At 48.5% G+C, this 23,964-nt stretch overlaps 1 protein-coding gene across 3 annotated transcripts in view; it reads left to right on the top strand.

Moving 5' to 3' along the window:
- LOC144753278 (uncharacterized) overlaps positions 1-23,964 on the top strand; it is a 92,534-nt gene that overhangs the window by 43,751 nt on the left and 24,819 nt on the right. For all 3 annotated transcript variants that reach the window (XR_013594286.1, XM_078641016.1, XM_078641015.1), the window contains exon 2: positions 22,402-22,559. Coding sequence is in view for 2 of the 3 variants with exons in the window: in XM_078641016.1 (XP_078497142.1) it covers positions 22,402-22,559 (158 nt within the window). In the remaining variant the exon portion in view is untranslated. The remainder of the gene's footprint in view (positions 1-22,401; positions 22,560-23,964) is intronic.

Consider the following 23,964-nt stretch of genomic DNA (forward strand, 5'->3'; position numbering starts at 1 on the left):
CAGGTAGAATCTGGTGCCCTTTTCAATCTACATTCCGGGAGCTAGAGTACCGGAACAGGTAGCACTGCATTGCCCGAGACGGAGATGGGCTAACTTCTCCCAAGCCAGGTTTAATGAGGCACTCATGGTGGGGGGTGGTCCGGAGGGAGAGGATGTGGAGAAAGCCAATAATATATATTTAACAAGAGATAGAGAGCAAAGGGATTTTATCCACTTGAGTGGACGGAAGGGTACTCCCAGTCCCCAGGTTCAATAGCTATATAACAAATGGAAGGAGTACCACCAAAGATAAGGCTAAACAGCCAGTATTGGTGGAATGAGACCCTGAGTGGGAAGAAGAAGTCCTTCTTTGTTTTTTAAGGAACCCCTCACTCACCGACCTGGTCGGTGACATGCTTCATCATCGGGGCCACCTTGACAGCCGAATGCCGCCAAGGTGTGCTGCGACACCTGAAATACAGTGGAGCGGGTATGTGAGTGATGAATGTGAAAAAAAGGGTCAGTGGGTTAAAAATTGTCCTGGTATGACTTAATATAATTTATTCTAAGGCTACTGGACAATGTTAAAATAGTGTGTGTAGATACAATGGAGGCTTTAATAGGACCTAGTGTATCTGAGGTATGTGATAGGTCTACATGTTTCAAACCATGGGTGGGAGTTACCGGTTTTTCTTCAGGACCATAAAAAATGAAAGGAGTTGGGTGGTCAGGGTACACTAACGCCCTGCCATACCTGCAACCCTTTCAAGAACCTAGATAGCAAGTTTGCTAAATGGTAAAAAAGATTTGCAACCAAGTATGGTTACAAAAAAATGACAAAAACTTCTCAATGGAGAAATGCTTGCTGCACGGGGATTGAAGGGAGGCAGCAAAGCTCGAAAACGTATTAGTTTTCAGCATTAAGAGCGACTTCTCACCTAGACCGCCCCTCCGCGTCCCGTCCAGAAGTTTTTGTCATTTTTTTGTAACCATACTTGGTTGCAAATCTTTTTTACCATTTAGCAAACTTGCTATCTAGGTTCTTGAAAGGGTTGCAGGTATGGCAGGGCGTTAGTGTACCCTGACCACCCAACTCCTTTCATTTTTTATGGTCCTGAAGAAAAACCGGTAACTCCCACCCATGGTTTGAAACATGTAGACCTATCACATACCTCAGATACACTAGGTCCTATTAAAGCCTCCATTGTATCTACACACACTATTTTAACATTGTCCAGTAGCCTTAGAATAAATTATATTAAGTCATACCAGGACAATTTTTAACCCACTGACCCTTTTTTTCACATTCATCACTCACATACTCGCTCCACTGTATTTCAGGTGTCGCAGCACACCTTGGCGGCATTCGGCTGTCAAGGTGGCCCCGATGATGAAGCATGTCACCGACCAGGTCGGTGAGTGAGGGGTTCCTTAAAAAACAAAGAAGGGCTTCTTCTTCCCACTCAGGGTCTCATTCCACCAATACTGGCTGTTTAGCCTTATCTTTGGTGGTACTCCTTCCATTTGTTATATAGAAAGCCAATAATAACCAGGACCAGCGCATTATGGATGCCCTGGACCAGGTTGCTCCGCTTGCCCTGATTAGAACGGAGGGACGTGCCCTGAAAACGGCATCTTGGTATAATGAAGAGGTGCGCATGGCCAAGATCGCGTGCAAAGGTGCAGAAAGGCAGTGGAGATTACACTTCGCCACTCAAGCCAGAATGGACTATGTTGTAAGTAGGCGCAACTACCATAGACTAATTAGAAAGGCTAAAAAGGTGTACTATGACACCAGGATCAGGGAAGCAGAAAACTCCTCGAAGGAATTGTTTTTAATATACAAATCACTCTCGGTTAGGAAGCCTGCAGCAGTCCCAGAAGAATTCTGTACGGTGGACAGTTGTAACCGAGTAGCGGAGTTTTTTGCCAACAAGGTAGCAACTATTTATTCGGCCTTCCCAAGCCGGGCTATCATAGACCCCGAGACTGCAGAGGTATACGGGGTAAGGGAAGAACAACGGGTGTTAACTACACTCGTCACCCCGCTTACTGAAAAACTCATTCAGATCTGTGGATCAATAAAATCAGGCTCCCCTAGAGACCCTACTACACCCAGACGCCTGATGGGCAGTCTGCATGTACTAGAGCCGTATATCCGTCATCTCCTGGACATCTCTTTTGGGACCTATACAGTCCCTGATGCCTGGAAACGGGCGGTAGCCCTTCCTCTCCAAAAGAAGCCCAACATCAGCTATGACAGGTTAGACAATCTTCGTCCTATTTCTCTTCTGCCATATATGGCGAAGGTTGCCGAGAAAATTGTAAACCTCCAGCTGATGGGCTTTGTAGAAGAAGCTTCCCTACTCCACGACTCTCAGTTTGGCTTCCGTCCACGGCTCTCGACGGAGTCAGCATTGCTCATGGCAGTAGAGTCCATACGGCAGGGAGTGGATGAGGGCCAGACTATGGCCCTGATCCTTTTGGACCTAAGCGCAGCATTTGACACTGTAGCTCATTCCACCCTGCTACAGTGTCTGAATGATGGAGGGGTATCAGGAGCTGCGCTTAGATGGATCCGGTCTTTCCTGACAGGTAGATGCTTCCAAGTCCGCCAGGGAGAATGTTATTCTAGGGAGACTGGGTTGGGCCAGGGCGTGCCGCAGGACTCGTCCCTGACCCCGACTTTGTTCAATCTATATGTCTCCCCGCTGGCGGCCATAGTTGAAAGCTATGGATTACGCCTTGTGTCCTATGCCGACGACACGCAGATGGTAATATCCCTCTCATGTGTGCCTGGTCTTGTGGCGGACAATTTCAGAGGTTGCATGCAAGAACTGGCAACCTGGATGTCTGCCAACTGCCTGAAACTCAATGGCAGTGAGACCGAGGTGCTCGTGGTGGGGGAGGCCCATCTGTATGGTCGTCGGCATGGTGGCCACCCTGCCTAGGAGAGACACCTGTTCCTTGCCAGGAAGTAAGGAATCTTGAGGTATGGTTGGACGGTGACCTTGCCTTTGGCTCCCAGATTGGCCGAGTGGTGGGGGCATGCTTTGGAGTTTTAAAAACTCTGAGGAAAGTCCTGGATCTTCTGCCCATCACAGCTCGCCGGACGCTGGTGCATGCCTTAGTCACCTCGCGCCTGGATTACAGCAACTTGCTGTATCTGGGGGCCACGGGAAAGGTTCTCAACCGCCTCCAGGTGCTGCAAAATGCTGCAGCTCGCCTTATTTTGAGGCTTCCTTGAAAATCATCCTCAAAGGCAGCGCTCCAGGCCTTGCACTGGCTTCCTGTCAGGAGCAGGGTGGAATTCAAGGCTCTAGCCATGTGTCACTGCATTCTGGGTGGCAAAGCCCCTGCCCCGTTACAGAGTCTGGTTACCCGGTATGAGCCTACAAGGAATCTGCATTCCTCCTGCACAGGACTTCTGAAAATCCCAAAAATAAAGAAAGCGCGTATGGCGGGCAGGTCTTTCAGATATTTGGTTGCGAAGCAGTGGAATGACCTACCGTCAGAGTTACGTTTGGAGCCCTCGGAATCCATGTTCAGAAGGAAACTTAAGACTCACCTATTTAGATGGTAGGCGGCTGTGATGGCTGCTTGGACTGCTTACCCCACTTACCATAGCGCAGGGACACGCCTGTGGGCGTAAACCAGGCGCTCTATAAATCTCCCTAATAATTATAATACGTGGGCCGCGATGATTATGTACCGTGAGTCGAGCTGGAGTGGTAGCTGATGGTACCCCAACCTGAGGTCCACATTGGAGAACCATATGGTACCGTTCAACTCTCCGAAGATGTCGTTGATAGTGGGGGAGAGGTGGTGTTCTGTCTTGATGGCTGCATTAGGGAGTCGCATATCTATGCAGATGCGGACTTGTCTCAGCTGTTTTGGCTTTTTCGCTCCCACTATCGGCGAGACCCAGGGAGTAGGCCTTGTGACCTTCTTGATGACTCCTTCGTGTTCCAGTTTTCTAGTTCTTCTTCCACCTTGCACCTCATATGGAAGGCGATGCACCTGTGTCTATGAGCAATCGGTTGAATGGATTTCCCAATATGAAGCATGATGCTCTTGGTTTTGAAGCACCCTGTGCCTTGGGATACTTTGCGGATCTCATCAAGAATCATAGCAATTTCTTCTTCTTGAACTACGAAAGCGAATGATACCAGTTTCAGGGTGTCTGCCGTGGTTCCACTCAAGAGTAAGCCTGGTCTTTCTTTAGGAACATAGACTGTGTTGTCCAACTGTTGCTCGCAGTGGGCTATCGCGGACGGGAAGCCCCCAAGGATAGGAATCTGGATTTTTTTACCCTATGTATATACTCAGATCTTGGCTTCTCTCAGCAGGGACTTTGGGTCCATGTGGCGATATGTTTGTGCGGCCATCAGTTAAATGGACCCTGACTTGGCACTCGGGAAGGTGGTGGCAATTGGGGGATTACCTCCCTATCGCAAGGACATACTGTACTGGGGATCCTTCTGTTTCATCATCATCCATATCATCAGAGTCTTCGCATCATCTATTAGCTGTACTACTTCTTTCCGTGCCTTGGAGATCTGCAGACCTTCGCAAACTGGTTTGCCTTCCCAAAGACTGTTTCCGTTTGCTGGGCATTCTGTCATGCAATACTCTTTCTTCTTGCTTTGTGACTGTCGTGGCCAGGTAGGGGTTGGCTTGGATTTCACCATCTGGTTCTGTTCTGTCTTTGTAGGGCAGTGTAGGGCAGCTTCCATGTGCCATGCTCTCGCAAGATCTTTTGACCTCCCCAGCAAAAGGATGTCCTGCAGAGGTTTTCCTGAATCCTGAAGGATGTTTTCACACAATTTCGCTGAGTAGCGTCCCTGTATCATTTGGGCCTGGATGTCTTCCTGTTCATCGCCGATTCCACAGATAATGGCTAGTTCGTTTAGCTGGCAAATGGCTAGTTCCTTTAGCTGGCAGTGGAATGTGTCCATCGATTCATTGGATTCTTGGCATACTTGTCTAAATATGAACGGCTTGTAGTCAGTGTTAGCCATCAGATCGAAGTGGGCGTTGAGGGCATTCAGAAGAGTAGCATACGTTTTGGGGGTTGCTTCCATTAATATTTTATATTTCCTGTGGATATCTTTACCACCAAGGTGTAGTCGCAGGGCTCTCCTTCGGTCTTGGTCTATGCCTGCCCCCTCGAAGTACAATTGTAGATGGTCTGTCCAGTCCTTCAATTTTGACGCCAACGACGATGACACACCGTCAACTACGAATGACTCAATGGCCAGTATCGCTGACATGAATGAAGGCATTAGAGTGACAGTCCCTCGTTGCCCCGCGCGGCACAAGTGATGACTGGTGGCCAAGAGCGGACAGCCGCATGACCGAGGGTGTGTTAGTGCACCGGGAATTGCAGATCGTGGCCGCCACATAGAACCTTGTGTGGCTGCTGGGCGAGACCTGTTCCACTGGGTGATGCCTCCAAGACTCCTGCTGGGGTGGACGGGTCAACTAGTGGTTGTCCTCTGTCTGTCTCTCGCCTTGTGTGTGTGTGTCACATGCACTTTCTTTAACTATCACCAGGACAGCGTGTCCACTGGGGCTGTGGTATAGGCCGCAGAACAGGGCAATAGGACTTAGAACTGTCCTTGGTGCAGTCCGGAGTCAGTTGGGGAATATATTCCTCTTCCCCTTATGATCATCTTTAGTGTCTCTGTGGAGGAGGACTGATGAGGAAGTGGCAGACAGAGAAACCTACACAGCAGATAAGGTAGCTGCAGGATGGGCTGCTGGCTGAAGCAGCTAAACCGAGGGCGGCGTCTTGCCTCCGTGCTGAGGGAGGGGGAAACCGCACCCTCGAGTTGTGACCTACCTGCTGGGTGTGGCGTGGTAGGCGTGTGCTGCCTGTGTTAGTTGAGTACGCCGAGAGAGGTGTCAGTAAAGCTTCACTAAATGGGAGGGGCCACCAGTCTCTCTGCTCCAGAAGCGTGCGAGGATGTCCCGTCAGCTAGGGACTGTGCAGAGGATACTTTGTCGGGGAAAGGAGGCCCAGGCAGGACGTGTGGGCACCAACTGTTATGTGTTAGCAGTCTAGTAGCTGGGTGGGAGGAGTTAGGTGGGCAGGGAAAGGAAGAGGCGGAGTAGGGACAGGATGAGGGCAGTTAGAGTAGGGACAGGGTCGATACAGGTTGTACTAAATAAAGCTCCAGTAAACTATAACCTGTGTCTATGGTTATTTGTAGCACGATGCTACAACTGGCGATGAGGGTGGGATGAGGCAAACTCACTAGCCACAATACCCCACAAGAGCGCCCTGTCCCAGGCAGCCTCGAGGCGTAGAAGAGAACGCTGCCCAAGTGAAACGGAGTTGCTGCCTGAGCGAAGAAGCTAGCAGCAGGTGACCCTACCCCTCCAGCAATCGAGAGGGACCCAAGAGGGAGCCGAAGCACCGAGCACTAAACCGCTCGAAGAAGAGACGCTGTTCGCGCCGAAACCCGACTCACGCGGGAAGCGTGCAAAAACTGGTGAGCGCTGCACGAGCAGAAGTCGGGAGCCCACTCCGACTCTGCCAAGCCCCAGAGTGAAGAGAAAAGTGCCTCAGCGTGGAGGACGTTGCCCCACGAAGGTCTGCTGCCAAGCGCTGCTGAGCGCGCTGAAATCGGAGCCCGAGGGAGATCCGACGTCGGAAAACCTCACGCTTGATGCATGAGTTTCGGCACGCCGCCGCCGAAGAAGTGCGGAACCCTGCAAAGTAAGGCGGGAGCCCACCCCAACCTCACCTGACTGTAGCAGCGACTGAAGGGAGCCGAATCCGGAGGTCTGCTGTCCCCTGAAGACGTCTGCTGGTGAGTCCTGGGTGCTGAGTGGGCCGAGAGGAAACCCGGCATACCGATAGCAACGGGGGCCATCTTGGAGTCAGGCAGCTGCAGGGACAGACCCCACGATCTCCATGGGGCGGCCATCTTAAAGTCAGGCAAAGCAATAAAAGGCCAGATAAAGAGCAAACAAAAGTAAATAAAGCACAACAAGCCACAAACAACGCAGTTACAGTGTAACACAAGCAAACAAGCACAAGCCAAGCCAACCAAACAGTGCCAAAGTATCCAGAAATAACCAGAGCAGGATTTCTGCGATACCACGATGTCGACATCACCGCGACGAAATGAGGCCAAGCCCATCATCGCAGGAGGATCACATTTGAGGGCTCCCGAGCCAGTCATCCTAACGACAGGTGGAAGCATGGGCCCCAAGTGGCAGGAATGGCTCGAAGATTTCGAAGACTACATAGAGGGATCCAAAGTGACCGTTGATAAGGACAAGCTGATAGCACTCCGGAATCTGGCGGGGCGTGAAATAAGTAAACTGATCAAGGATCTCCCTGCTGCAGATACCGGAACGTATGACAAAGTACGCGACGCACTGAACAGGAGATTCCTCCATTAAAGGAACGTGGACTATGAGCGTCATGCTTTTCATCAGGCACGTCAAGGGAAAGACGAGGCAATGAGCACATTCATCACTCGCCTGCGGCGACTATCGAGACACTGCGAGTTTGACAATTTTTCAACCGACGCTGCCATCAAATCACAGATCATAGAGGGGTGCCACTCAGAATCCCTCAGGAGGCGACTGCTGAGAAAGCCTCAGGAACTGGACGACATTGAGGAACTGACTCGCGTCTACGATCAGGCTGAGGAGCATGCCGCGACCATTGAATCTGGGCGCAAGGTAAGCCATGAGCAAGCACATCGAGTTCAAGACCAGGGTGGCGGTCCAAGAAGCTCGAGAGACAAACAATGGAAATCGCGACCGTCGTCTCGCTCGAGACGCTCAGAACACAGAAGGCGGGAAACCGGCCGGAGAGAGAGGAGACGGGAGAGAGCAAGAAGGTGCTACAGGTGCGGATATGACTATCCTCACGTGGACGTCTGCCCAGCCATGGGCCAGCGGTGCAGAAAATGTGGTCGAACGAACCATTTTGAGGCAATGTGCGGCGAGTACAACAAAGAGAGGCGTAGTGGAACTGGGAGGTCGTCCCGGTCGGACACCAGAAAGCACCACATAAGAGCTGGGAGTCGCACAGATCGCGATGGGAGCGCAGATCTCCGTCCCGGGGCTCCAGATCTTCATCTCGAGACTCCGAATACACGACTGACCATGCATACATGATCGCGGACCCAGATCAACTGAAGAAGTATCCTCGGTTACACATAAAAGTGGGAAATCATGATACTAAATTTGAAATGGACAGCGGAGCGTCGCTGAACTACATCCCCGTCACTGAGTATGAAAGAATGCGACCCAAGCCCCCGCTTGCTCATGCACCCGTCCGGGTCTTCACCTGGATGTCCAAGAAGCCGCTGCAATGTCTTGGCAAATTCCCGACTACACTTGCAGATGACAACGTCACTATTGATGTAGTCATTCATGTCATCAAGGGCCCCGAAGCTGACTGTTTGCTCAGCCTACCAACTGCGGAACGTCTCCGTCTTGTTGAGATTCTTTTCAAAGTCTGTGATGACCAGGACATCGTCAACCGTTTTCCTCGCCTTTTCATCGGGCTGGGGAAGTTGAAGGACCGTCAGATACATCTCCACGTCAACAAACAGATTAGACCCATCGCTCAGCACCCCCGGCGTGTTCCCTTCCATCTTCAAAAGGCTGTCAAAGATGAAATCAATGACCTCCTGTCTGCCGACATCATCGAACGCACGGACGGTCCGACCCCGTGGGTTTCGCCAGTGGTCGTTGTACCAAAAATAGGCACCGCCAGCAAAGTAAGACTGTGTGTTGACATGCGAATACCCAACACTGCGATAGAACGTGAGCGCCATCCAGGGCCACTTCTATGTGACATGATCTCAGCCTTAAACGGAGCCAAGGTGTTCTCTAAATTGGACTTAAACAAGGGCTATCACCAGCTGGAGCTGGATGCCCAGTCACACCCCATCACAACGTTTGCAACGCACCTAGGACTCTTTAGATATAAGAGACTGAGCATCGGTGTATCATCGGCTGCCGAAATTTTCCAAGAGGCCATCCGGCAGATCATCCAGCACATCCCCAACACGCTTAATTACAGCGACGACATCCTTGTATATGGCTCCGACACCCGTGAGCACGACATTGCACTTAACCATGTCTGCCATGCCCTGCTAGATGCGAACTTGACTCTGAACAAGGACAAGTGCGAATTTCACCAGTCAACATTAAAATTCTTCGGCCATATCTTCTCAGGGGCGGGAATGAAACCTGATCCGGAAAAAGTGGCAACCTTAAACAATGCCAAGTGCCCGCAGGACGTCAGTGATCTAAGATCTTTCCTGGGGATGGCCAGTTATTGTGCCCGGTATATCCGGGACTACGCGACCATCAGCCACCCGCTCCGCACCTTGACCAAGCAAGGACAACCTTTTGAATGGACTCCCCAGTGTGAGCAAGCATTCACAGAGATCAAGCGGGCCGTGGAGTCCGCCGACAACCTTTCTTATTTCAACCCCAGATGTATGGCTGAAGTCACCGTAGATGCTAGCCCCGTAGGGTTGGGGGCCATTCTGGCACAATATGACAATGACTCTGACCAGAGACGTATAGTTGCTTATGCCAGCCGCAGCCTGTCCGACCCTGAGAAGGCGTACTCACAGCCCGAAAAGGAGAGTCTTGCAGTGGTCTGGGCATGCGAACATTTTCATGTCTTCCTCTACGGCAAGCACTTTACCCTGATCACTGATCACCAGGCGCTAGTCACCATCTACGGCAACCCTCGATCTAAAATGCCCCCTAGAATTGAAAGGTGGGGCCTGAGGCTTCAGGAGTACACCTTCACGATTGTACACAAGCCGGGAAAGTCTGAAAACCCGGCGGACTACATGTCTTGGCATCCGCCTGCATCTACCAATTCTTGTCCTTCAATTGCAGAGGAATATATCCAGTTCATAGCTGATCAGGCGCTACCTCCTGCCATTCCCATAGATGAAATTCGAGACACCACCGTGCAGGACGCCGTCCTGAAAAAGGTACTCGGCAAGATTCAAACCAACAGGTGGAGACATGACCCTCATGATGAAGACAATGATTTGGACACCAAGCAAGAGCTGCAAGCATTCCGGCACGTCCACGAGGAACTGTCAGTGACCTCAGATGGAATCATACTGCGGGGACAGCGGATTGTGATCCCCAGTAACCTACGGCAAGGCGTTATCGATCTTGCCCATGAAGGCCACCGGGGAGTCGTGTCCACGAAGCGAGCACTCAGGGAACGTGTGTGGTTTCCCCAACTCGACCAAATGGTGGAATCTACCCTGAAAGACTGTCACCCGTGTCAACTGACAAGCAAAGGTGATTCCCCGGCCCCATTGCAAATGACCACCTTACCGGCTGGAGTATGGCAAGAAATTGCTGTGGACTTCTATGGACCATTACCTTCCGGCAAGTATGTGATAGTCATAATCGACGAATACTCTCGCTTCCCATTCGCACAGTTCGTGCCATCCACTGGTGCCTCCAGTACCCTCAAGGTGTTGGATGAACTATTTGCAACCTGGGGTGCCCCCAGAGAGGTGAAGACAGACAATGGTCCCCCCTTCAATGGACATGAGTTTGGTGCATATGCCCGACATTTGGACTTCCATCACAGGAAGGTCACACCCCTTTGGCCACAAGCAAACGGCACCCTTGAACGCTTCATGGCCACGATCAAGAAAACATTCCAGCAGGCCTGTGCCGAAAAGAAGGACCTACAGATAGCTCTCAACGAGGTCCTCAGAGCCTACAGGACAACTCCCCATTCAACCACCGGCAAGTGTCCTGCCACGCTGATGTTGGGTCGTCCCATGAGAAACCGAATCCCAACCTGGGATGGAGCGCTGCGAGCTGTATCACCCACCCACAACCATCTAGAGATGACAGAAACGGACAAGCACAACAAGGACAAGACGAAGTCATACGCCGACGCCAAGAGAAGAGCGAGGTCACCCTCTTTACATGAAGGAGACTATGTATTGGTGAAACAAGACCAACAGAAGAAAACTGACTCTCGCTTTCGCGATGAACCACTACTGGTCACTCAGCGGAAAGGCACTATGCTGACTGCGGAGTCTGATCACCGTAGAATTACGAGGAACGTGTCTCACTTTAAGAAGTACTCCAGAGACGCAACAGGATCGTTGCTCAACCCAGCTGCGTCACTCAGTCCTGAAACCCCTGAACAGGACGCTCCAGAGGACCTGAGCCAGTTGGATGTACCCCAGACTGATGTGAACACTGATGGAGTGAGCGCCAGGCCGCGCCGAAACGCCCAGCGACCAAAGAGACTCATTGAAGAGATATGAAGGCACGCGTCGTTTGTTTTGTTAAGAAAGGGGGAGATGTTATGTGTTAGCAGTCTAGAAGCTGGGTGGAAGGAGTTAGGTGGGCAGGGAAAGGAAGAGGCGGAGTAGGGACAGGATGAGGGCAGTTAGAGTAGGGACAGGGTCGATACAGGTTGTACTAAATAAAGCTCCAGTAAACTATAACCTGTGTCTATGGTTATTTGTAGCACGATGCTACACCAACCCGCCTCGTTGCCAGTGTGGTGTTGGCATAAGGACCGGCTAGGCCTAGAAATAATGATGTATTGACACCCACACTCTTGGATGTGTATGCAAGGGTCGCGCTGTGACAGCCTCGCCACGGCCTCGCCTCTTTAGTCATATCACCTCTCCCGCCATATCTGGGAGACTAGACTATTTTCCTGGGGACGTGGTGTCTCCAGGCAACATCCCTGCACTCCACCAGTTAATGGAACACTACAGGCCCTATGGACAAAGACAGCTGGTGTTGCTGCAGAGAAATCCTATTCCTTTTCACTTTACTATTGTTTTTACAGAAATGTGTTTATTTTAGCAATTACTCCTGATCCCTACATCAAACTTCAATTTGTTTGTCTTTTTACTCCTTAAATCTTCCTCTTGTTATATAACTCGACTGGAGAATTCTAGCTCTTTATTCCTTAATAATATTTTTTCGGTTTTGTTGCACATGCACCGTATCGATTTCTCTGAAGAAATCCTTGTGCTTGAAGAAGGCTAACCAAGGTCAGGCTAGGATTCTTCACGGAAACCAGCTTGCTTTTTACTAGCCAGAAAGTTTGGGCTTCGTGGGAGTTAAAGTGGGTGTCTGTACAGGAACACTGCCACACCCAAGCTTCCCAGTTTTGCAGGGATCTCTCTATACTAGAAGAGGGGCTATAATCGTTTACTTTAAACAGGAAAGGAGAGCGCACTGCCCCGTGCCTGAAAATGGTTTATGTTGAGCTTCGGTGAAAAGCAGGATGAGGCGGCTCTTCCCCATCCTGGCAAAACGCCTACTTTAGTGCACATGACTGGTGTGCGGTTGTGGCAACCTGTGACTACTCCGTTTACGTATTAGATAATGCAATAGAGACATGGGACATGCAGTTGATGCAGTAATATTTGTGTTGGGGCCTTGCATTTCCGTTAGCAGTTAACATATTTCATCCTCACATTTTTGTTTCCATTTATTTACCGAAAGTTAAAGAAAACTGTCTACTGCAAAGTTCTTTTCAAAAAGCCTCAACATCACATTCGTACCTGCCCTACAATTAAACAGGATGCGCGAGATTCATGCTTGTTTGTGGTTGAAAATCTCTACTGCTAAAGTTTGGAACTTTTAATTTTTCCTAGTAAAATTGATAAGCAATCCTGCTGTTTTATCTCAAAATGTGGTTATTCAGTGTTTTTCTCAGTAAAGTTTACATAGTGTATGACAACAAACCCTTCACTGCTCAAATGCACGGTTTAGTCGAATGTATTTAATTGGGATGTTGAGGCCAGGGCACCTCAAGGTCACCTTTAGCACAGTTTAGCCCCACTAAGACAAATCAAAGAAGCAAGGAGGTATTAGCACAACCTAATGACGATGGCTACCATCCGTCAAGTGATGGATGCCTCAACCAGCTTCCCCTGCATCTCTCACCTGCAATGGTTAGGATGCTGATTCACGCATGCCAGCCGTCCAGAAGATTTAAGACACATGTGTGACAGTTGTTAAAATTGGACATCGCTTGTAAGAACATTTGTCTTGGAAACTGACAGACTTTGCAACCTAAATATACACGAACTGCAAACAAGATTGATATGGTCGGTGAGCTGCATTTAGGGACTGGTGTCAGGTATAGGTAATGTGCGTCAGTGAAATCAATACTTCCCATCAAGCAGGGGGCGGAACACTTTGGCAGAAGAATCGGCCATTGCAGTCTCTTGGGAGAAAGACAAAATCAGACCTGTTGGATGTAATTGTGAAGATGAGGACGTTTGTCAAATGTCCTTGTTTGTCTGAGGCCAGATTGAAAATGGTTGATTGAGTGTCGTCTGTTTCGATACTATTTTTAACCTTTGGCAATTTACGCAAAAGTCTGGAGTAGATGGTATATTTTGTTAGCAGTTTTTTTTTTTAGTTCGCGTGCCAACGTATGGGATGCCCTGCATAAAAACAATGTATGGCACTGAGCTATTTCTATACGCTGAACCACAAAATAAACGCGGTTGCCATTCATGGCTTTTCCATGTACATATGGACTTGCCACACTTGTCGTCACATAGTTCATCTTCTGCATAATTTACAGATTTTACCAACAAATTGTTTCTTGTTCAAAAGGTCAACACCTACTAAAATCGAGGCACTTAAGAGGTCTCGTCTTTACAACAGTTAAGTGGACAGCTGTGAGTTGTTGAAAAACTGAAGTCAGACATTTCAGAATTCGACACTTTTGCTCAGGTAGTATAGTCCTCACTTCCTGAACTGGGAGAATGGATTTTGCCTGCAACCAGAAATAAAAACAGACACTCTTTAAATGTAATTCAGTCTAAATGCATAGAATGATTTCGTTTATATCATGATATTTTAGTTTTTCTTTCCACCAAGACGCATGCCAATCAGGTTTCTTGAGGGTTGTACTGCTGAATATCGAACCCAACAATATTGTTATACTAAAATATAGAGGACAGAATCTCGAGAGACAAGATATTGAAAGGTAAAAGAGAAGGATAGGTTGACTATTTCTAACTCCCAATCTTTATACCTAGAAGACATATGTACCTTGTAAGTACCAATATGTGAAGCTAGGTTTGGAAAATCTAGACTTACTCAATTGTGGATATTTAAAAAATATATATATTTGTGCTCGATATTCTGTGCCACAGATATTGTGGGTTCGATATTCAAGTTGCACGCCTTTATTCAACACCAAGTGTATGAGATGAATATACACTTTGCAAATACACGTTTTATGCCATCTATGATAATAAGGGGTCACAGAGACTTTGACAGAATCCCAAGAAATGTTACATCTATTTTTGAGGTTCTAGGTTTTGTACCATATAGTGCCTCTTAGGGTGAAACATACATAATGAATTTGAATGCACAATATTGTTCTGCATGACTATTTACAAATAGAAAGAGGGATACAAAAAACTCTTGTAGTGAGAATACATTGTAAATCCAAAAACTGAAGGGTGAATGGGAAGCACTGAATAAAAATGTATTTTTATTACATGTAGCATTCACATATAGCCTTGATTTCTTCTGTGTGTACCATGATGTATGTGTTACTAAATCTATTTTACTGGTGGCAGAAGGAAGGTATTAGAAGGGTATTGTTAAACTGACAGTGTTCTGTGGTTCCATTGGAAACAAAATCGTTAGTGGTGAATAACAATTTTGGTTTTGAAGAAATCCCTTCTTTTGAACACATGGGGAACTTTTACACTCTGTTAGACATGGCCCTTTTTGTAGGTTTATTCCCATCTTTTTGCCTTTTGTCTCCTACTTTTTACACTGTTTTTGTTGGCTATAGGACTCTGGGCACTTTACCACTGCTGATCAGTGCTAAAGTGCATATCCTCTCTGTGTGAATTGTGATTATGATTGGTTATCCATTATTGTCATATTTGGTTTACTGGAAAGTCCCTACTAAAGTGAACTGTGTGCACCAGGGGCTGCAAATCAAATGCTACCAGTGAGCTTGCAGCACTGATTGTGATCTCAGGGTCTCTGAAACAAACACTACAATGAGAAAGTGGGGTATAAGTATTGGACCCAAAACCCCAAAACTTAATATCACTTCTGGAATCAGAGCCGTAGAGCTGTGTGAGGAATGCTGCCCTTTTAAAAGTGAGGAGAGTAGTTACTGCTTCTATCTGTGGGCAGAGGAAAAGAACTGACTCTTTTTGCCCTGCTGTGGTATCCTGCTTGAGAAGATCTTCAAGGACTTGACACAGAGCTTGCCTGCTATTATATTGGAAGTCTCAGGGGAATCAAAGGCTTAAACAGATCCTTTCTGGAACAGAAAGGAACCTGCCTGGAAGAAGGACTAGGAGAGCTGTGTGAGGTGTTCTGCCCCTTTATGTGTGAGGGAAAGGCTGATCTGCAGTTGCTGCTTCTGTCTGGAGCAGGTGAAGGACTGGACTGTTCTTCATCTTAAGAAAGAAGGAAGTACATGGGGAGCGCTTTATATCCTGGTGTGCTGGAAAGATCCCTGGAGGTTAGTGTAATGAGTGCCCGGTGTCTCTGGCCTTGGGGAGAAGTCAGAGTGTTCCATTTGGTGATGCGTGTGAGGAGCATTTCATACATCATTGATCCTTCCAAAAACTGCCATGTGGTGAGCGCTGACCTTTGCTGCCTCTGGGCCTGCAACTTTGGTACATGTTGAGTGCTTCCCTGGCCTTCGGTCTGGTAACATGTGAAATCCTCTTGTGGGAAACTCCTGCATTGGGCTCCAAATGCAGGGGCTCTGCTTAGTGATCCGGTGCTTTTGAGGATTGCTGTGTCAGAGCAAGAGTGCGATGATCGGGCTCTGCTCATCACCAGTTGCAATGTGGCAACCTCCCCTCAGCAGAGCCCCGTCAGCCGCACAGCCTTGCTGGATGCTGCACAGTACGTCAGGAATCCCTCAACACAGCCCTGGCCCTTGAGCGTGCCAGCTGAGTGGTACAGGGTGAGCCTACGCTGGATGACCAGCCCCACCATTTCCTCTGAGCCAGCCACTTACTTGCAATCAGGCAGTGTGGGGGCCCAAGGGGAAGCCACAGGGGAGAGCGGGCAAGTCCAAAGAGTTTCCTGTGCCAGAAGCACAGCCGACCCAGCGCTCCAGGGGGGTCACAGGTGGCTACATTTTTGTGGTATTATTACCAGCGGTCAAAGAGGACCCGGAGGGTCACAGACACACTGCAACATCAGGGCAGCTGCTTTTTGATCATTCCACATGCAAGGGACCTAGGTGCCTATTAGGATGGCGGACGGACCTGCGTCCGTCCACCACCCCCAAGGTGGAGGAACCGACCGCAGGGGCAGCGGCGGTCTCTCCGTAGGGCGGTCACATCCTATATATTTTCCATTGCGGCGGGTGCTGCTTTGAGCAGCACCCACCGCAATATAAAATATGCATGTTTCACTTTGGCATGCACAACTTGGCAGGCACCGCGTGGTGCCTGCCACCTTGTGCATGCCAAAGCAGGGGGGTACCATAGGTACCCCCCATGTGCACCCCCCACACCCCAACACACTGGGGGCCCGCAACAGGCCCCCAAACACAAAAGACCACATGCTTTTCCACAGCGGAAAAGCCGCTGTAGAAAAGCATGTTTCCGCCTGCAATCTAATATGGCTGGCGGTGTCTTGCAGACACCGCCACCATATTTGCGTGCATACACCGCGGATCAGCGGCGGACGGACTTGCCGTCCGCCGCTGATCCCACCGGCATCCTAATGGCACGGTGGGTGTTTGCAATGTCCGCGGCGGTGAATCCGCATCCTCCGGGCCGGCGGTGGCTTCCACCGGCCTGGAGGATGCGGATTCACGGCCAACATAATCGACCCCCTAGTGAGGTTTTTTTGCCGATGTGGGAGGCGTGTGTGCCACCCCATGCCTGCACTTACCTGGGAGCACTGTGTATGGCTCCACGGCTGGGGTGAGACCTCGATGGAGGCGCCAAATCAGAGTATTGTTGCATTCTACTGAAAACTACTTGAAGCCATAGTCAATCTAATAGGAGCACAGGTGTGTTGTGCCCTTTAGTGTCCTGATAATGCATGTGTTTTGTCCCTAAGTCACAAAATAGGAGTTTAGGAGTGCTGCACTCTCAGCATATGATGTTGTTTTGGGATCCATGTACTTAGTATGATCTATGTGTTTTCTCACTGAATTTACTGCTGGATTTTATGCCCTGATATTGTGATTTATGTCATTTTATACCTGGCAAAGATAGAATAACGATTATCATTTCAGGACCTGCATAGTATATACAGTGATGGTATTTTCATGATGTGTGCAATACATAAGTATTCACTGTATTGCACTACCTGTGACATGGATTATCTTGGGTGTGCAACTCTCTTATTATTATTATTATTATTATTATTAAAATTATTTATACAGCGCACTATCACCATCGGTTTCTTGGCGCTCTTGATAAAGTTTGCGGTGATCCAGGAAGGGAATTAGTCATATGCCGCTTGAAAGAGCAGAGTTTTTAAGAGAGTACGAAAGCTATCGTACTTTGGGCAGAGACGAAGAGAGAGGGGTAGGGAGTTCCAGGTGGTGGGAGCCAGGACGGAGAAGCTCAGGCCACCGTGCCTTTTTCTTTTAAATCTGGGGACCTCAAGGAGATTCAAAGATGCTGAGCGAAGAGCTCTGGCAGGAATATGACGGGACAAAGCTGATGAGATGAACCTAGGAGCTGCGTCCTCGAGGGCCCTAAAGGTTGTACATGCCAGTTTGAAAATGCAGCGTTTTGAGACAGGGAGCCAATGCAGACTACGGAGTAGGGGGGTGACGTGCTGGTGTTTGGGCTGGCAGAAAATCAAGCGAGCAGCTTGATTCTGCACCAGCTGGAGTCGATGGAGGTGACATGCAGGAATTCCTGCGTACAAAATGTTGGCGTAGTCAAGCCTGGAGGTGATGAGCGCAATGACAACCTGGGTCAGGGCTTCTTTGTTAAGAAACCTGCTGATCTTGCGAATTCGCCTGAGGTGGAAGAAGCAGGCAGAGGTTACCGCGTTGATGTGGGGTCTCATTGATAGATCTTGGGAGATGATCACCCCCAGGCTTTTGACGGAACTCACAGGAGTGGGTGCCGTCCCCAGAGATGTAGGCCAGAAGGAGGCATTCCAAGAGTGATTGGGGCCACCCACCAAGACGAGCTCGGTCTTGGTGGGGTTTAGCTTTAAGTGGCTGTGGTACATCCACTCTGCTATGGTTAGCATAGTGGACTGGAAGTTGGTGCGGGAGGAGGGGAGGGAGTCGACAGGGAAAATTAGCTGCAAATCATCGGCATAATTATAAATTGTGACCGGGAAGTTACGGAGGGTGGCTAACAGTGGTTGGAGATATAGATTAAAGAGGAGAGGGGATAGTGCCGAGCCTTGTGGGACACCACAGTGAAGGGGAGTGTAGGATGCGGAAAAAGTGGAGAAATGGACGGACTGTGAGCGCTGGTGGAGGAAGGATTTAAGCCAGTCAAGGGCCACTCCTTGGATGCCGCCATTGAAGACACGGTCGATCAAGATGGTGTGATCGACCGTGTCGAATGCCGCAGAAAGATCCAATAGGACAAGGGCTTGAGCGATGTTTTTGTCAGCTCCTTTCCTGAGGGTGTCCATGACTGCCACTATGACCGCCTCGGTGGAATGGAGGGGTCTAAATCCAGCTTGTTGAGGATCTAAAAACGATGATTGCTCTATGAAAGAGCTCAAACAGCGGGTCACGTAAGTCTCCAGAATCTTGCCTAAGTAGGGGAGGAGGGAAATGGGTCTGTAATTGCTGAGTATTGTAGGGTCTGCATTGGGTTTTTTCAGAATTGGTAAAACGGCAGCTTGCTTGAAGGAGGATGGGACCACTCCGGTAGCAAGAGAGTTGTTGAGTAATGCTAGCGGGGGGCCCGGGCAAGCAAGAAGGGCTCCTTTAAGAACCTGCGGGGGGCAGCAATCGTTAGGGGATCCCGAACTGACTTTATGAAGAAGTGATGAAAACTCTTGTAGAGAGATCGGTGGGAATCTAGTCAAAGTGCTGGTATTTGGGGGAGGCAGAGGAGGAGGCGTAGGAGATGCAGGGGTAGGGATATTATGTTTTATGGTTGTTATTTTTTCTATAAAATAAGAATTAAGAGAGTCGCATAGAGTTTGTGTCGGCGGAGGTTGGGGGGTGACTCGGTCTGGAAGGGAGAGTTCATTTACAATTGAAAAGATGTCTTTCGTTTTATTGTTCGAGTTCATAATTTTTTGTGAAAAGTAGGCCGTCTTTGCTTCCAGAATAGATTTTTTGTATATTTTTAAGGTCTCAGTGTATATGAGTTTAAGTTGAGGGTCGTAGTGGCGACGCCAACGGCGTTCTGTTTGCCGCAGGGCGATTTTGTCTGCTTTAAGTTGGTCCGTGTACCAATGATGGGCATCGTGGGGGCGCATTGTTTTGATAGTTTTCAGGGGGGCAGCTTTATCGCTAGCAAGGCGTAACCATTCATCAAGTTTCTCAGCCTGATGCTCTACTGAGGATAGCGGCGATGGTGCCGAAGATGCCAGTGAGGCGTGGAAGTCAGGAAGATTAGCCCTTTTCCAATTGCGAGCCATCTTGTTCTTAGTGCGAGTGGAAGGACACGAGGTGTGAAGATGAAGGTAAAAGGAGATGAAATGATGATCGGACCAGGAACATGGAAAGACTGAGGGGGGTGAGATGTCGAGGTTGGATGTCCAGACTTGGTCTAGAGTATGACCTTTCAGATGGGTGGGGGAGTGAATATGTTGGAAAAGGTTCATGCCTTTGAGAAGTTCAGTGAATTCCACTGACAAATGGTTTTCACGGACATCCGCTGGCCAATAGTTGAAATCACCGATTACGATGATATTAGCATGGTTGATAGTCAGTTGAGCGATAGCGTCGCTGAAGAGTTTGGGGAAGAGAGGCATGGGATCAGGGGGTCTATAGACGATAACACAGGCAAAAGAAGATTTAGGGGAGGAGAATTGAAGCGCCAGGTGTTCTGTTTTAGGAATGGGGGTCATCGTGATCTCAGAGAAAGTGTGTATAGAGCGAATGATAGCCGCCACTCCGCCACCGGTCTTTCCAGCAGGCCGGTTGGCGTGCATGATATAATATCCCGTAGGGATAGCAGCAAGAATATCGGGGGCAGAATCTTCTGTAATCCATGTTTCTGTTAATAGAAGGATATCGACAGAGCTTTGATGCAATAGTTGAAAAATTTCAAGCTGATGTCGAATGAGGGAACGAGTGTTGAGGTAATAGATCGATAGGGAGGTGGTGATCCGAGGAGCAGGGGGGGTTGGGTCGTGAAGATCGACCATTGGCGGAAGGTCAGAGGGGACGAAAATGCCACATGTCAGGGCCGCATTGGCGGCGCGGACGGGAATGGGGCCAGCGAGATTGAGACTCTTTAGGTCGGCAGGGGTATAGGAAATCAGATCGGCATTACGACGGGGCCATGGGCCTGGTCGGCCGCGGACGGGCGCAGACGGGCTTGACTTGTGCGCGACTTTGGCGCGAAGTCGGCGCTCCCGCTGCGCTCGTCCGCTGCGCGTCCTCCATATCGCCATTAAATACTGAAGGGGAGGGTGCACTAGACCGCTAACCTGCAAGGATTCAGTGCAGGGCGGAAGTGATGACACTGCCAGGAAGTGCGGCGCCTCGACCTGACCCTCCGCGCAAACGGCACAAGCCGGGGCGGAACGGGGCCACGAGGGGGTTAAGAGGCAGGTGAGAGTGCCTACAGTGTGTCAAAAGCAATGTGCAATGTGAAAAGTAAATTTTTAACGTGCTATTAAAATCAGCAGAAGTTACAACAATCACAATACAATTTTAAAAATAGTAAGACCAGCGTGCTAGTAATTCAGCAGCGCTTTTTAAGATTTTTACGAAGTTTGCAGCAGGAACACAGCACAGCCTGCAAGCGCAGCCTAGATCGCCGCGTTTTATCAATGAGGCAAAGGTAAAGACAGGTTTTTAAATAGGCGGAAGGCTCGGCAGCACTAGACCGCTAACCTGCAAGGATTCAGTGCAGGGCGGAAGTGATGACACTGCCAGGAAGTGCGGCGCCTCGACCTGACCCTCCGCGCAAACGGCACAAGCCGGGGCGGAACGGGGCCACGAGGGGGTTAAGAGGCAGGTGAGAGTGCCTACAGTGTGTCAAAAGCAATGTGCAATGTGAAAAGTAAATTTTTAACGTGCTATTAAAATCAGCAGAAGTTACAACAATCACAATACAATTTTAAAAATAGTAAGACCAGCGTGCTAGTAATTCAGCAGCGCTTTTTAAGATTTTTACGAAGTTTGCAGCAGGAACACAGCACAGCCTGCAAGCGCAGCCTAGATCGCCGCGTTTTATCAATGAGGCAAAGGTAAAGACAGGTTTTTAAATAGGCGGAAGGCTCGGCAGCACTAGACCGCTAACCTGCAAGGATTCAGTGCAGGGCGGAAGTGATGACACTGCCTTACCCTGACTAAAGTGGTGGGTTCTCTCTGGCTTAGGTGCATACCCTAGCCAACCAGAAACCCCATGTCTAACACACCTTAAAAGCAAAATCATTTCACCATTTTCTGAAGTAGTTATGTGTGCATTTAGGGACGGAAGTGCATTGCTAATGTTTGTGGATACCTAGAACGTTCCAACTTCCTAGGTGTTTCCAACATTTGCAAAATCCTTCCAATAGCCCTCTGTGTGAACTCCAGTTTTCCTACCCCATCCCAGACATATGACTTAGGAAAATCTGGCCTTCTTTCATACTTTCCGTAGGTGTAAATTTCATCTGCTACTGGAAGTAGAAGTAGATAGTCTTCTATATTCTATAAACTGTTTCTATATTCTAATAATCACTGCCATGCACAGTCAGAGACGATACGTTGGATCTGGTTGTGAGTGAGCGAGAGGGAAGGTGAGGGAAGGGAGCATGATAAAATCCTACCCACTGGAGCTCAGAATTTACCAGGTGTGTTCAGTGAATCTAATTCGAGTCATTGGAAACAACGTGAATGTTGGTGCTTATTGCACCATGATCTGCATGTCACAGTAAATGCCATACTCGTTTCCCTTTTTAAATTCTGTCAGGTTTGACATTACGAAATTTAATGAAGAGTGATGACTTTATCGCACCTGGTAATGACCACACAATTCAGAATTCCAGTTTGCACAGGAGTCAGAAAATTTTGACCCACTCAGAATCGGGGACCGATTTGTCAACCTATCTGAAACACCGTTGCTAAAGCAATCAGAAAATCCACTTCTTGGTGCCAAGATTCCTAAATCTAACGTCATACTTTAAAACAGTTTTTTTATTTTTATTTCTGGTTCAAATAAATTATATAGGCAGCCTGCCCTGCTACATGCTGCAACACCCTATGATATGGACTGTAAATGATTTCCTTATTTATTATGTGTCCATTTCTAGTTGCTAGATTTAATATCATCGGATGAAATGCTGCACTATCTCCCGACAGAAGGGATCCCAACGGAGAGGGAGTGGGGCACAAATGTAGCAAAGCGAAGTTTCCCAAGACTGGGAGTCACCTTTCAACAACAAGCCGTTGACCAGCAGCCTAATTCGCGGTAAGTAGAAAGTGGGATAAATCTTAATATGTTTTTGCTTGGTTTTTGCTTTACTATTAAAAAAATCATGTTGTTAATGGTAAAAAGCACAGTTTTGTTTACAAATACTTTTTTCTCACTGTATCGTAAAGATGAGTGTGGATCTGGTATTGTGTAACAAAGTAGTTGTACACGTTTAGATAGATGGTTTTTATTTGAGATCCAACAACAACAAAACAGAGCACAACACAATATCTCAGCTACATAACAAAACATCAACATAAAACAAAATGATGCCACAACAACAGGGGAATCCTCCTCAATGGTGGAAGAGCGTCTCCCCAGTAGCTCAGAGCCAGCAAGTGAAAAATAAAAATATCAGCTAGATTCATCAAGCCGAAAACGGCTCGCAAAGGGCCAGATTCTGAGAATCTGGCCCTTTGCGAGTGCAATTTTTGCATTTGGGATTCATCATCCCAAATGCAAAAATCGCTAAATGCGAAATCGCATATTTGCGAGGAATTGCATTTAAGGAATCTCTATTTGAGATTCCTTAAATGCAATTCATTAACCATTTTTAATTTGCGAATTCGCAATTTTTGGCCGCTATTTACCACGAATTGAAACTTCGTGGTAAATAGCGTAAACTTAGAAAAATGCACTTCAGTGCATTTTTCTAAGTTGCATATTACACACACAAATGTCCTTTGGACATGTGTGTGCGCAACACATGTGTACATTTTCATTTCAGGGATGCTACAGGGTGTCCTTTGGACAACCCTGCACCCTTGAAATCGCATCCTTATTTGCGATTAGCAAATTGCTAATCGCAAATAAGGAAGATGTAGGAATCGCAATATTTTTTGCAATTCCTACATGAATCCTGTTTTTCAAGTCCTTAATAGCGATTCCTTATGAATCGCTATTAAAGACTCGCAAAACGAGTCTTTGATGAATCTAGCTGAATATCTTAGTATCGTTTTATTTTTCATTTGTCGGCTCTGAGCCAGCTTGTGCAGGGAGGGGCGGGCCGGGGCATGGGACGGGGAGGAGGATTGCTACGTGTGCTTTTAAGTGTGCATGTGTGTTTGGTCGGCCGTCTCAGGCCGGCCAAACACTCATGCCCACTTAGGTTTCTCCAGCCCGGCTGCATTGAGCAGCCGAGCTGGAGAAACCCCACAGACTCACTGAGCGGAGCGTCTTCTCAGTCCACTCAGGCCAATCACTGTGCTGCTCTCATATGAGAGTAGCGCAAGATTGGATGGGAGTCTGATGCTTTCCCAGGGACTCCAGGAACTATGGCAGAGGTGCACGAGGCGGACGGCAGCACCAGGTAAGTGTTCATTTTCATCACTAACCCTGTCTTTCTCTCCCCCATGCGCGCTCCTCTGTGTGCGCCCCGCAGGCCCCTCTCCCCCTCCGTGTT

Source organism: Lissotriton helveticus, chromosome 5_1, assembly GCF_964261635.1.
Source record: "Lissotriton helveticus chromosome 5_1, aLisHel1.1, whole genome shotgun sequence".
NCBI lineage: Eukaryota > Metazoa > Chordata > Amphibia > Caudata > Salamandridae > Lissotriton > Lissotriton helveticus.